Source organism: Pan paniscus, chromosome 13 (genome assembly GCF_029289425.2).
Source record: "Pan paniscus chromosome 13, NHGRI_mPanPan1-v2.0_pri, whole genome shotgun sequence".
NCBI classification, from domain to species: domain Eukaryota; kingdom Metazoa; phylum Chordata; class Mammalia; order Primates; family Hominidae; genus Pan; species Pan paniscus.
The window spans coordinates 129,515,315-129,530,140 of record NC_073262.2 but is presented as its reverse complement, the minus strand read 5'-3'; the positions used below and the strand labels follow the sequence as shown (position 1 = coordinate 129,530,140).

The following is a 14,826-nucleotide window of genomic DNA, read 5'->3' as shown; positions in this document are numbered from 1 at the left end:
ACATTTTAATGGCAGCCATAAAGCTTTAAATGCTAATTGTTCCAGTAATTAGGAAGTTCTCTGGGACAAAGCCCAAGGTCATTTCAAATGATTTCTAAACACTTATTAAAATAAACTCCCTTTTGTTCGGGGGCCAGCCCTAACTGGAAAAGAGTGTGTGTGTGTGTGTGTGTGTGTAGTGGAAAATGAAACCCTAATTTACACTCACTGAAGTTCCTTAGTCTTTGCCTGCCAAAGTACCAAGCCTCGGCTTTGATGTCTCCGTACAAGCAGAGACACTCTGGCTAAATGGAGAACCTTCCTCAAACAAGGTGTTAGGAGAGCCATCCTCCTTACCCTTCCTAGGGGACTTCACTCTTTCTTGTCCCTACAGAAGGCAGTAGGACTGTCTACTCAGTCAATTTGGCATGGCTGAATGAAATGAGAGAGGGAGGGCCAAGGGCCACACCCTCAGGGTGACCCTCCTCTTCCAGGAGGCATCAGACAGCAGCTTCCACATGCTGGGTCGTTTTCCATGGGGTTCCTGTGTCCTTCAATTCTCAGCTCGCAGAAAAAAGGCCGAGTTCGCAGGCTGTTTGCAAATTGCACTGAGTGTTCTAATTTTCCTATTTAATTTGCTATTGTATTTATTACTTTGAAAATGGAGTGGTGTAGAAATAAGTCTCCACTTATTTTTTAAGGCTTTTAAAACTAAGAGTTTAAATATTATAATTATGGGGAAAATCCTCTTTAAAAATTAAACAAAGCACTTGCTTAAATTTCATAACATGTCTGCAAAAAGCTTTACTAACCGCTTCATCATGAGACACAGAAAAAAGAAACAAGACATTAAACTCCCGAGAATCATCTCTTTTATCAGTACTAATGAGTATTAAATTGTATTGAAAATACAATAAAACTGGACATTTTCAATAAATGAAGCTCCCACTGCCTCCTCTAAGTATGTACAGTGGAAACACATTAATAAGCAAACGCGGGAAAATAAGGATCTGCTTAGATGCAACACAGCCTGTAAAAATCAACCAAAAATGAACACGACCTGCTAATAAAGGTGCCAGTGCAGGGCCTGGAAAGCTTTCTACTATCATGAATATTATATGGTTCTCAAGAATACCAGTCATCAGCACAAACTGTGAAACAAATTATTTATGGTTCAAGAAAAGGTAAAATAGTCTCAGAAGACTTCCCATGAATAAAAGATGAAATAGTGGAACTCAGTCTATAAAACGAGTGTTTGCAAACCAGTTTTCTTACAAGTCAAAATGAGAATCGCATTGAAAATTAAGAGGTCTAAAAAATACAAGTATTTCTAAATGAAATATTTTCATTGAGTATCAATTTGAAGGGAAAAACAAAATTAAAAAAAGCAGGAGCTAAGCTTCAAGCAATAACAGACTTGGTTTGGCCATGCATGAATATATGGCTCATCCACCAAGGACCCGGTCATCAGTCTGAATTCTTTAAAATACTGGCCATGCACTTCAGTCCAGGCTTTGTTTTCTTTTTCAACTTTGCCTTGCATGTATATTAATTCATGGACTATTACAGAAGAATGCATTATTTTAAAGGCACTTTAGTTCTCTGCATTCTTTAGGAAATTGTGGTTTTCTGCGGGTAGCATTAAGGTTGAGGGTATAAATATATACTGATATTTGTCCCCTAAGAAAGTATCAGATTCGAAATTTAAGTTTGCAGCCTCTTTTGTGGAGCAATGTAAGGAACTGCACTGGTTGTTTTACGTTTTGGTTTAAAAAGAAAAACCGGCATATTAGGGAATTCTTGAGCTGAACCACAGGGAAACTTGGGGTTGCTTCTGTTCACACTAAAATTAACATGAACTTCCAACCTGTTGTCATGCCAAAGGTGTTTTATTCTGTACCTGCACATGCTTCCATGATTTTCTTCACAGGCCCTTGAGTGTACATTAGTCCAACAAGAATCCCAGCCAGATGCCCAGCGAAGGAAGTCCTAGGAGGGAAGGAGACCCTTTGTGAGTGTTTGTTCTGCTGCAGATTAGAGACATTCTGTCTTCTCATTAGCCCAGTGCATGTCAAATAGTCACAGTCTGCAGGCTTTGTTCCACATCACGTCTTTTATGCTAAGCAGCATTTAACTCAGTCCAAAGAACAACATCTCCTACCTTAAAAAAAAAAGTACAATGAATAACAACCACCACATGTTTAAAATGCAACACCCCTCCTTAACCAGGGGAAGTGGGTTGTCTCCTCCAGAGCAGTGGAAGCATTTGGTCAAGACAAGTCATTACATCGCTTTCCGTTTTTTTTCTGTACCTCTTATCACAAAACATAAATGAAATCAGTTTTCTCTGTTTGGCATTAAATCTGGAATTATCCAGCCATTGTGAGGGATGATGTCTATCTGTGCTATGGCAGGGCAGACTGCTGCAGTTTTCTACACCATGGATGAGTGAAGCAGAGAGCAAGTGAAACCCAGCAAAAGGAACTGAGATGCCCACCTGCATCCACCAAAGTTGTCTTCATGTGTATGTTTCAGTCACTCAGAACAAAGAAACATACATTTAAATTTCAAACTTGAAAGATGAGTTAGGGCATGAAAGTGTTTGCGTTAGGGCATGACAGTGGTTTAACTCTTCTTAAACTGGCATCTAAAACCGGCAATTACTTGTAAGATTTATTTTCAGAGGTCTACTTTGACCCAAGTGGCAACACTCTTTGTGGAGTTCCCTGGCTGAATGACCTCCCACACAGCCTGAGTTTAAGAAATTACTGGGGATTCTCAAAAACCTCTGCATGTTACCACAAAGGGGGGGTCCTACACAACGAGTTGTTCTTTAAGCACTTGACCTCAATTTCCAGCTGCCCGCCACCCTCTAGACACCCCCGCGCACACATGCACACATCCACTGACACCTTAAACTAGGCTTTTCTGGGGTGCCACTCCCACTTCCCATTTTAATGCCTCTCATACCCCTCCCAGCCTTCCCATTCCTACTGCCACAACCATGCTTACTGCCATCTGGACTATTTGGAAATGCCCAGTGTTGGGCACAGAGTGAACCCCAGATGAATGAGTGTTGAATGAATAAAATAAATGAAAGAAAATCATCCAGCTGGTCTCCCTGCAAGCCAGGTCTTGCTCTCCAGTGCATCCCACACACGGCCATCAGTTATCCTCCTGAGGCAGAAGGCAAGTGGTGTCATTGCCATCCTCTGAAATCCACTGGCTCTCACAGAATACTCCGGTGTGTGTTTAAGCCCTTCCAACACTTGGCCTTGCCCATCTCTGCAAAGTCAGAGGGTGGAGACCTCGTCGTCTACTACCTCCATTCCCACATGCCCCACTGTCACATCCCCCAAGCACTCTCTGACCATAGGCTAAGCCAAACAGCACCTCTGTCAAAAAATCCCACCCCAGTTGAAGAGCCACTCTTTCCTTCTCCTGCCTCCCCTCAGAGCCGAGGCTCCTACCTTATTCTGGCACAAAGCCAGTCTGCTGGTGGCACAGTACTTACACGTCTGCCTGCCTGTCCGTCTCTCTCTGTCATACACAAACTCCCTGAGGGCAGCAATGGTGTCTCATTCATACATTATACAAAATTAGAAGCTTAAAAAAAAAAAAGCCAAGCAAATGAACGCATTCCCACAGCCTGGAATAGTGACCTCTCATTCCAGAAGGTGGGAAACTGAAAGTTATGAAAGAGCCTGATGGAGACTCCAAGAACATAGCCTTTATGTGGCTTTTACATATGTATTCCAAACACCCAGGACAGGGCCAGGCACATGAGAGGCACTCAAGGATATGTTGAGTAAATGGCTCAAGTGTGCCAGGACCGTTTCACCAAGACCAACAGGAGGTAAGTTAAAACCACTAGATGTTCAGCTCAGGGTGCTTGCTGAGCCACGGCAGTCACAGAGCTAAGAATCCGCCATTTGGTAACCTACACGAGACTCAGAGTCAAAACCAATACATTTCGCCTACTACGGCAGCAGCCTAGGGGAGAGTCCCTGAAACACCACAAGCAAGATGGTTCTGAGTAATTTTCTTTGTCTCCAAGCTATGAAGACTCGTTGGCTCTCAGGAAAAGAACATGCAATGAGGAACACTTGAAAGAAAGAGACAAACAGGAGCCTTGTAAAGAGAACAGCATTGATGCTTGTTCCCATTAGCTGACTAAATGACACTATTGCCCAGACAAGCCCTCACATACATGCACACGTGCTAAAAGTCATTGCACATGCATGCACGCGCACACACACACAGACACGCACACACACCACATACACGATCATTCCCTCAGGAGAGCATTATTTTCATCAGATATATCTACTGAAACAGGAGTTCCCTGACCCCGCCCCTTGCAGGATGTGCCACAGTGGTGTAACTTGTCTGTTTGGTGACCGTGCATGCTTAAACCCCTTACGGGAAGGGGAGCACACAGATGGGCAGGTGCAGGAGCTGGGATGAGTGCCCCTAGGCTTCAGCCCCACGGCAACGTCCAGGGGTGTGTATCTGCGACTCCTGAAGCCCAAGTGGGTGTGTGTTACAGTGCGCTCTTTTAACCTTGCGGTCCACAGGCAGCTTAAGGGTTAGACAGCTCAGTGAACCCTCTGCCTTTTCACAAAGGCAGAGGGCCAGTGTGAAAGTTTTCTGTTTCCCTGTTTCTTCTCTGGCATCCAGGAAAAATCAGGTCACACATGGACTTGAAGGATGAATGTGGGGCTTTTATTGGGTGATGGAGGTGGCTCCCAGTGGGATGGATGGGGAAGTGGAAGAAGGATAGAGTGGGAAGATGGTCTTCCCCTGGAGTTTGGCTGTCCAGTGACATATCTCCTCTCCGATCATGTCCAGGTAAACTCCCTCTTAGCATTCAGATGCTCCTTCTCTCTGTTGCGCCGTTCTGCTATTCTTCTGCTCTTCTGTTCATCTCCTTATCTCCTTCTGGAGCCTGGGGTCTCAGGTTTATATGGATACAGGAGAGGGGGGTGTGGTGGGCCAATAGGCAGCTTTTGGATGCAAAAACAGGAATGCCTGTTCCCATTTAGGGCTGTGGGTTTCCAGGCTTGAGGGTGGGGCCTTTGCTGGGAACCGCCCTCTTCTACCCACTGTTTCTGCCTCCTGTCCATGTCACTACTTCATATAATAAAAATATGGGATTGAATATTTTTTCCCATTTTCTGGCAAGAATAGTAGGAACTATGCTTTTAGCTCCCCAGCCAAACTAAAAAATTGTATAGTCACCCCCCATTATCTGCAGACCCCCAGCTGGATGGCTGAAACCACAGATAGTACTGAACCTTATATATACTATGCTTTTCTGATCTCATAATCATAACAGCTACTAAGTGACTCACGGGTGGGTAGCAGAGACAGCATGGACACACGGGGCAAAGAGATGATTCACGTCCCGGGTGAGACGGGGTGAGATTTCACCATGCTACGCAGAGCAGTGTGAAATTTAAAACTTATAAATGGCTTATTTCTGGAATTTTCCATTTAATGTTTTTGGATCAAGGTTGACTGGGGCTAACTAAAAATGCAGAAGGCAAAATCACAGATAAGGGGGACCACTGTACTTATTTTATTCTATGCTCAGGCTCAGTACAATTGGCCACCTATTAATAGTTCTAAAAATGACAAAGAAAGTGGCAGTTTGAGAGATACAAAGAAGTGGCCAGGACCAGTTAAAAAAATAAAATAACTTCAATTTAGATGAAAAGAATATAATAATATTGGTATTTCTGAAACTCTGGTTTCAAATCAACCTTCATGGTGAAGCATATATGATATAAAATAACATAGAAGGAAATTTCAATTTAAAACTTCAACCTATTAAACAATTAATCTTGAATCTCATTTACAATTTAGAGTACAATACAGTGAAATGAATTTCTTATCTATCTCTAAATGGTTTTCAGAAGTTTGAGTTATAATCTAATTGCCCTAATATAATTTCAAATATCTACGGAAGGGAGGCTGGCAGTCCGGAGAACTCATTGCATCATCCTCCAACATTCAGCATTTTCCACAAAAGTTCCATCTCAAAACATTTAACTGGTCTTGTTTCATTTAAGCTCTATAAGAGTGTTCAATTTTAAAATAAAAATGAGATTATGATCTTATTCAATCAAAACTGAGAATCTCTCAACATTACACACACAGAAAACCAGGAGAATGAATTTCACCAATGTAAAAGGAATATAAAAGTCATTTTAAGAGGTAAATTAACTTTCTCCATGCCCTTGGTAACCATTTGACAAATCACTTCCCTTCACCCTCTAAGAGATACCCACATCCTGAGCGAGAAGACAGATGGACCTGCAGACAGGGAGAAAACTGAACTGGGAAAGTGGTTCTCACCAGTCCTAGGGTTAGGGCATTTTACCCCTGAGCTGGGGGTGCTGTGGAGACAGAAAGAAGCCCTGGGCTTTGGGGGAAGATGATCCATCTAAATGCTCTGATCAGTGGCTGGGATCTACCTTCAAACGTAACAGCATCAAAACCAGACAGTATTGTTACAATCATAATTAGATGTGTTAAACAGAAGTTGTGAAGCTTGTGGTCTCTGAATAAGCCTGTGGCTTCATTCTGTTCTTAGCTCCACATGGAAGATGCCATCCGAAGCAGCATTCAGGGACAATCCTGCGACTAGGAACAACTTCCTCTTGACCTTACTAGGTCTTAGGCTAGGACTGGGGATTTGGTTATGACCTACCACCCTCTATCCTATTCAGAGTAATTCCTTCTGGGACAGGACCACCACCAACTCTACATCCATGACCACAGCAACTACAGTAAACGGCCTGACACTAGCACTCAGTACGTAACTATCAGATGAGAGGAAGAGTGGAATTTCAATTACACATAAAATACATGTATCTAAAATACACTGTATTAAAAAAATCACAAGTTACATTTGTATGTCTCTTTTACAAAAATGTCTAGTCAAGTGCTTTACTCATTTTTCAGTTGGGTCATTTATTGCCAATGAGCTATAGTTCTTTACATATTTTGGATATTAGTCCCCTATTAGATATATGGTTTGCAAATACAGTCTCCGTTCTGCTGGATGCCTTTTCATTTTGCTATTTCCTTTGATATGAATGGGCAACAGGTATATGAAAAGCTGCTCAACATCACTAATCATCAGGGAAATGCAAATCAAAACCACAATGAGATATCACCTCACATGTGTGAGGATGACTATTATAAAAAATCAAATGACACAACAAGTGTGGGCAAGGATGTAAAGGCAACACTGATACACTGTTGGTGGGAATGTAAATTGGTTCAGCTATTGTAGAAAACAATACAGAGGCTCCTTCCAAAATCTAAAAATAGAAATACCATATGATCCAGCAATTCTACTTCTGCGTATATATCCAAAGAAACTGAAATTAGTATTTCAAAGAGATATCTGCACTCCCATATTCATTACATCATTATTCACAATAGCCAAGATAAGAAAACAACCTAAGTGTACATCAACCGATAAAGAAAATGTGGTATGTATACACACACACGCATACACACACAATGGAATTTTTATTATTCAGCCTTAAAAAATAAGGAAATCCTGCCATTTAAGACAACACGGACAAATCTAGATGGCATTTTCCTAAATGAAATAAGCCAGATACAAAAAGACAAATACTGTATGATCTCACTCATATGTGGAATCTAAAGAAGTCAAACTCATAGAAACAGTAGAACAGTGGTTGCCAGGAACTAGGGATGGAAGAAATAGGGGGATGCTGATCAAAGGCTACAAACTTTCAGTTATACGATGAATAAGTAAGAGAGCTAATATACAGCATGGTGAGTAGAGTTAATAATAATACATTACATTGTACACTTGAAATTTACTAGGAGAGTACATCTTGAGTGTTCTCACCATACACACAAAAATGCTAACTACTTGAAGTAACAGATATATTAATTAGCTTGGTCATGGTACTCACTCCACAATGTGTATGTACAACAAAACATCACATTATATACCTTAAACATATACAACATTTATTTGTCAGTGATGCCTCAATAAAGCTGGGGGGAAAATACAAGTTGCACATGGTCACCAGTTAATACTTGTTTTAGCAGGAAATCTCACTGGTATAGATAATGACTGAACACAGCCTCCCCCTGTCCACCCCACTACATACACTTGGACAGTGTATTACACAAAATATATATTCAATTAACAAAACAATAAATATATTATTATATCCTAAAATTGGTAACTTAAAAGCTTTATTTCTTCTGTTAGCTTAATAGTGACTCTCTTTAGAAAAATCGTAACTATAATCAAATACTGACTGTGATACTGACATACAGTCACAGGGGCCAGGCACACCACTGCTGCCTTTAGCTACACAGATCATACAATGCACACTCAGACTACAATGAGAAGAAAAATAATTTTTCCAGGGTCACAGTGATTCTGCAAGGTAACCAATAACGTCATGATTCAAATTCAGATCATGTATCTCAACTTGAGAGCAAGGTAAGTATTGATGTAATTTCACTTTAATAAGGAACAATAACTTAATCCAGTAGTTCTTAAACTAATTCAAATCCCAAGTACCTTTAAGCGTCTGATGAGAGTCAACAAGCCTGTCTTCAGAAAAACTGTGTATACACAAAGCGCGTTACCTGTAATTTTAGGATGTTCATAGATACCTTGAACTCCATCCATGGACCCCTTCTTAAAAACCCTTGATTGAGGTGAATAATTCATCACAAACAAGAATTTCAGACATCAGCACCAAACCAAAGTAGTTCTGTATTTAACTGGAAAACATCTTGCTAGTACTCAAATCATGGCGACACAGAGGAAGCCATTTATTCTGATTACTCAAGTTCATTAACTTATTGTCCAAATTCCTTGTTGTGTCATTGCTTCTGTAATGGTGCAACCTATTTCTGGGTTCAGTTTCCTCCTTGCCAAAATACAATGTTTCATAGTTCTTTCAGTTAATATTTGAGAGTAAAAAATTATCCTAGTCTCTGTATGTCCTAAAAGGTTTTTATTTCAGCATCCTATTTTGATGACAGGTATAGGATCTACTGCTGCTGATAATAAATGTACTGTCAGTTGGAAAGTCATTCCTCTGTAGGCAATCTGTCTTTTTTTTCAGTTTTCAAAGATTTTCTCTTTATTTTGGACATACTGTCTTTATACCACAATCACTGTAGCTAGTTGCAGATTTATTTAACCTGCTAAGATGTGCTGTGTTTTTCAACATGAGGTCTCATGTGCTTTTACAATTCCGAAAATCCTCACCCATTATTTTTTGTCCAGTGGACCTCTAGATATGCAGCACTTGTGTATTTCCTGACACAGAGGGGGTGCTCAATGTATGTTTACAGAAAAAAAAAATTTAATAAAATATGAAAGGGTTACAATCAAATCAATGTTGCTACACATTATTTATATGGGATAGTGATAGTAGAAAGGCAATTTTGGAGCAAAACTAAGATTAAGATATTATTGTGGATCTAAGTTATGCAAACTATATACGAATATTATTAACACCAACAGACAGTGTTCTTTCCCATCAAGCCAGCTTAAGCTGCTCCTCATCCATTTAAGGGGCTATTGTAACGCTGAGTTAAGTGGTTATGCAAAATGTTCCTGCTCTCATGTGCCACTGTGACAGAATCAAAAACTGGATCTGTGACTGAAAGCTGTGACAAGCTATAAAGGCCCTCCTCTATTAAACAGCAAATTCTTTCCACAGTTGAAGAGGTTGTCCTCTCAAGCATAGCTCAGAAAGCAGAAAATGTAATACTCTAAGACATAATCTCACAATGTATGCAGAGCAAATGACCTCATTAAGGACGCAACTTGGAGACACAGTGTTGGACAAGGTAAAGGAACAAGGTAAGGTAAGAGGCAGTCAGCTAGAAGTGGCCTATTGTACTCTCCACGATTTCTTCCTGTAAAAGCAGTTAATAGCAGGTAGAGGATGCACTGATCAGAAGCTCTGGGGTTTGGGGATCTTAATAAATGGTCCCAGATTCGCAGTACTAGCAATGAGATGTAATACAAATTTTTCAGGTTTTTGAACACTAAGGCCACTAGGGAAGATTCTGACAGGATTGCTTCTTCTTAACAGAAACTGTTTTTAAACTTCTTGTTTTCTGTCCTTGATGCCTCCTTCAACCATGATACCAGCATGATTGAATGACCTGGTCTACATGCTCTCTACCATGCATCCCTTGCTCCCTGCACCTTTGTCCTCAGAAGTAAAACCTAGCCATCTTCCAATATTATGTCCCCCAAAGGCAGCTATACTGACAACGCACCCTCTACGATCCATGATGATTTATTAAACATGGCACCAACTGCAGACACGGGGATAGAAGCTGACCACTGACATTTACTTGAGGTCCAGACAAAAAGAATCTGGACAAAAACAAGGGTATTGCAATAGCAGAAGCCTCTTTTACAAAAGAGCTTCCAAGATAACAGACAATGTTTAGCAATTCCTTGGCTCTCAATTCCATGTCGCTACGCCTGCTAATAAGACAATTCCCTGAGGTGGTTCAAGTAGGTCGCATTCTGCCATGGCTTTGAGGTTTGTCCCCTCCAAAACTCATGTTGAAATTTAATCCTCCTTGTAGGAGTATAGGGAGGTCGGGCCTAATGGGAGGTGACTGGGTCATGAGGGCAGATCTCTCATGAATAGATTAATGTCCTCCCTTGCGGGTGAATGAGATCTCACTTTTAATAGTTCCCGCCAGGGCTGGTTTTTGTTTGTTTTGTTGTTGTTGTTGTTGTTTTGTTTTTTGAGACGGAGTTTTGCTCTTGTTGCCCAGGCTGGAGTACAATGGCGCAATCTCGGCTCATTGCAACCTCTGCCTCCTGGGTTCAAGCGATTCTCCCACCTCAGCCTCCTGAGTAACTGAGATTGCAGGTGCATGCCAACACACCCAGCTAATTTTTGTTTGTTTGTTTTTTTAGTAGAGACAGGGTTTCGCCATGTTGCTCAGGCTGGTCTCGAACTCCTGACCTCAGTGATCCACCCGCCTCGGCCTCCCAAAGCGCTGGGATTAAAGGCATGAGCCACCGCACCCGGCCCAGAGCTGGTTCTTAAAGAAAGCATGGCACTGCCTGTCTTACTTCTTCCTCTCTCGCCATGTGGTCTTTGCACAAACTGGTTCCCCTTCACCTTCCACCATGAGTGGAAGTAGCCTGAGGCCTTCAGCAGAGGCTCAGTTTTGAACTTTCCAGCTGGTAGAACTGTGAGCTAAATAAACCTCTTCTCTTTATAAATTACCCAGATTCAGGTATTTTTTTATAGCAACACTAAATGGACTAAGACATATTCATTCATTCACTCATCAAATATTTAGTGACTATTACACTAACAAGACAAACAAGGTCCTTGCCTCCTGGAGCTTAAAATCTAGAGTGGAGGAGACAGATGGACAGACAGACAGAGAGACAGACAGACAGACAGACAGACACACACACACACACACACACACACACACACCTCAAACTGTTAAGTGTAAGAAAGCAAGTCTACTTTACCCAGAACTGTCTGCGATGGCTTCTCAAGGAGGTGTCATTTAAGTGGCACTGCAGGATCTGGAGCTAGCATGCTCAGAAGTGGGAATGGAAGATTCAGGCAGCTACAAACACATATGTAGCAGCTTGAGGCAGGAAGAATTTGGTATTTTAAAACATTCAGATGGCCAGGCACGATGGCTCACACCTGTAAACCTAGCATTTGGGAGACCGAGGCAGGTGGATTACCTGAGGTCAGGAGTTCGAGACCATCCCGGTCAACATGGTGAAACCCCATCTCTACTGAAAATACAAAGATTAGCCAGGCATGGTGGCACGTGCCTGTTGTCCCAGCTACTTGGGAAGCTGAGGCAGGAGAATCACTTGAACCCTGGGGACAGAGGTTGTAGTGAGCCGAGATCGTGCCACTATACTCCAGCCTGGGTGATAGTGGGGACTCTGCCTCAAAAAAAATTTTTTTGAGATAACTAATAGTAAGCAAGAAATATGGGCACAGGGTGCTGCATGGATTTAGAAACTCACGGTACATAAGGCCTGTGTGCCATGTGCCTTATGTGCCATAGTAAAGAACTTGAGTTGTTTTCTAAGTACAATGGAAGGCCACTGGAGGATTCCAAACAGGAGCATTTTTAGGAGTGATCTATTCCACCTGCTGAGAGAACAGACCCTAGAGAAGTAAGAATGGCCAAATTAAGCAGAAGACAGGTAAGGAGGATAATGTAGTCCTGGTAAAAGATGATGGCAGCTTGGAAGGAGGTGGTGGCAGTGGATTACAGAAATATTAATACTACTACAACAGATCTTGATAGGACTGCTTCTATTCCAGGGAAGGGTAATAGATAGATCTGGGATGTATTTTGGAGGCAGAGATAAAAGGACTTGCTGATGGACTCAGTGTAGAGGGTGAGGGAAAGGAAGAAATCTAGGCTTCTGGCTTGTGCAACTAAATGGATAGTGGAAGCATTTACTGAGATGCAGAAGATTGGGAAAAGGAAAGGCTAGGGTGAGAGACAATGCAAGAACTCAGTTGTTTTCTTTGCTTTGAGAGGCCTATGAGACAACAAAATAGAGACATCTAATCAGAAGGTAACAAGGTCGCAAGTTGGAAGCTGAGAGGGAAGAATGTTGCTCCCATATTTCATGTGTTGATTCCTAGAATAATTGTATACAGTTATAATGTTGCATATTTATACATATAACATATTATGCAGACACACAAATATACATAAACATATCTAAAAACAAGATTTAAAGGAAATACATAAAAAATATTAATAGATAATATGCGGGGAAGGTAACATCCCTCTTATTTTCCAAACTTCTTATAATAGTGTTTCAGTAATTTCATTTATTTTTAAATGCAAAGGGAAAAGACACCGAGCAAGGCTCTCATTTTAAGAACAGTACTTCTCTCATCCATGTGGTGGATAAGCCTAAATAGTTTTGCTGTTGCTGGGGTGAGTTGTTAAGAACACCTTCCTCCATTTGGCACAGGCAAGTGTTTCTAAATAGTGCTCTGGATGAAAGTCATAATCATTAGCTTTGCAGTATTACTAAGCTTCTTTAGGATCTGTGTTGTTATTCAAATCTTCAGAACAAAATGACAGGTTGTCCTAAATTAAATAAAAGCAAAGGTAAGTGAAATCACACAAAATAACTGGACAAGAATCTCCCCCGACTCCCTTAATTGGGCACAGAGGTTAAAGAGTCAGTGAGATTCTGTGAGGTTAGTGTTCTTTTCCTCAGACACTTCATGTAACCAGACACATCCTAGAGTTCCCTACCCTGTATCTTCTATATTCTATGCTGAGTAGCTCCCACCGACCACAATCCTCTCCATCTTCTCTGCAACACCCCTTCCCACCCACACCCCGACCTCTTAGAAAAGTGGTCAGGAGCACAGCTACTGGGGTGAGACTGCAGGGCTGACTGCTGCTAGGCAGCAGGAGAGCTCAGAAAGGTTCACATGGCCTGCAAAGGTGTTAGCCCAGCAGTCTACCCCATGGTTGCCTAGCTCAGGCTTCGCCCTGGCTCATGTAACCGTGCCCTCATCTAGCCCATTTTCACCACTGTGACAAGCGTGTCTGTCTAACCAGCAAACCTGATCCTAGCCCAGAAGCCCTTTGGTAGCTCCCCAGTGTCTCTACAATAAAATGCAAGCAAGATTTGTTAGGCTCTTCATGGACTTCTGTCTGCCTCTCCAGCCTTCTCTCTCCCTTCTGCCAGGGCTCAGCCCTACCACACCCTGGGCTCTAGCCACTCACCAACGCTAAGCATCCACCCTTCAGGACTTTGTATGTGCCATTCCTTTTGCCCTCCATGTCCCCCAGCTCCTGATCATCCCGGGCCAGTGTGACCACACTCCCTCAGGACTTGGCAGAGGCTGCTCCTCTGGATCCTGCAGTGGCCTCTGTGCTCCTCTAGCATGCTGAAGTTTCCCTGTCCATTGATTTGTCTGACATCACCCTGCTACTTAATCCGGTGACTTTCAACCCAATCACACCCAATACCACCTTATAGCCTAAATATTTTGTAATGTTCCTTCTTGAAATAAAATTTGTGAATAACACATCTTGTACACTTTGTGTACACAGACACATATACAAACACACAATCACAAGTCAACATAATATCCTAGCTAAAAAATAAGAATAAAAAGTAATAAAATAAAATATTATGAATTATAGGCTGGGTGCAGTGGCTCACGCCTGCAATCCAAGCACTTTGGGAGGCCGAGGCAGGCAGATCACTTGACATCAGGAGATCGAGACCAGCCTGGCCAACATGGTGAAACCCCATCTCTACTAAAAATACAAAAATTTGCCATGTGTGGTGGTGCACGCCTGTAAATCTCAGCTACTTGGGAAGCTGAGGCAGGAGAATCACTTGAGCCCAAGAGGCAGAAGTTGCTGTGAGCTAAGATGATCTCAATGTACTCCAACCTTGGCAACACAGTGAGACTCTGTCTCAAAAAATAAAAATAAAAATAATATGAATTACAAACGCTCAGGCACACCACCAGCAGGAGACATATAAAGTAGCCCTTAGCTTGCACCTCTGTGTGGAATCCTCATAAATATGGGAATAACGAATGCAGGTGGTTACAGATGCAGGCTTTTTGTGACTCAAGTACCACATTCAAGGTTCCGTGGGTAATGTGAGTTTACGTGAGGTTAAAAAACTCTTAATTCCAAATAAAGCAAAGTACAACTTTCCCTCACTTTACATTTACAATTTAATTTATTAATATAATTTTCCTGGAAAAGTCACTGTATGTTAAATCCATGTCCCCCCAAAAACTGCTCTTTATT

At 41.7% G+C, this 14,826-nt stretch overlaps 1 protein-coding gene across 7 annotated transcripts in view; it reads right to left on the bottom strand.

Annotated features, from left to right (window-relative positions):
- RHBDD1 (rhomboid domain containing 1) overlaps positions 1–14,826 on the bottom strand; it is a 164,056-nt gene that overhangs the window by 90,891 nt on the left and 58,339 nt on the right. For all 7 annotated transcript variants that reach the window (XM_063595295.1, XM_055109154.2, XM_034955301.3 and 4 more), the window contains one exon: positions 1,880–1,968. In XM_063595295.1, coding sequence (XP_063451365.1) covers positions 1,880–1,968 — 89 coding nt within the window. The remainder of the gene's footprint in view (positions 1–1,879; positions 1,969–14,826) is intronic.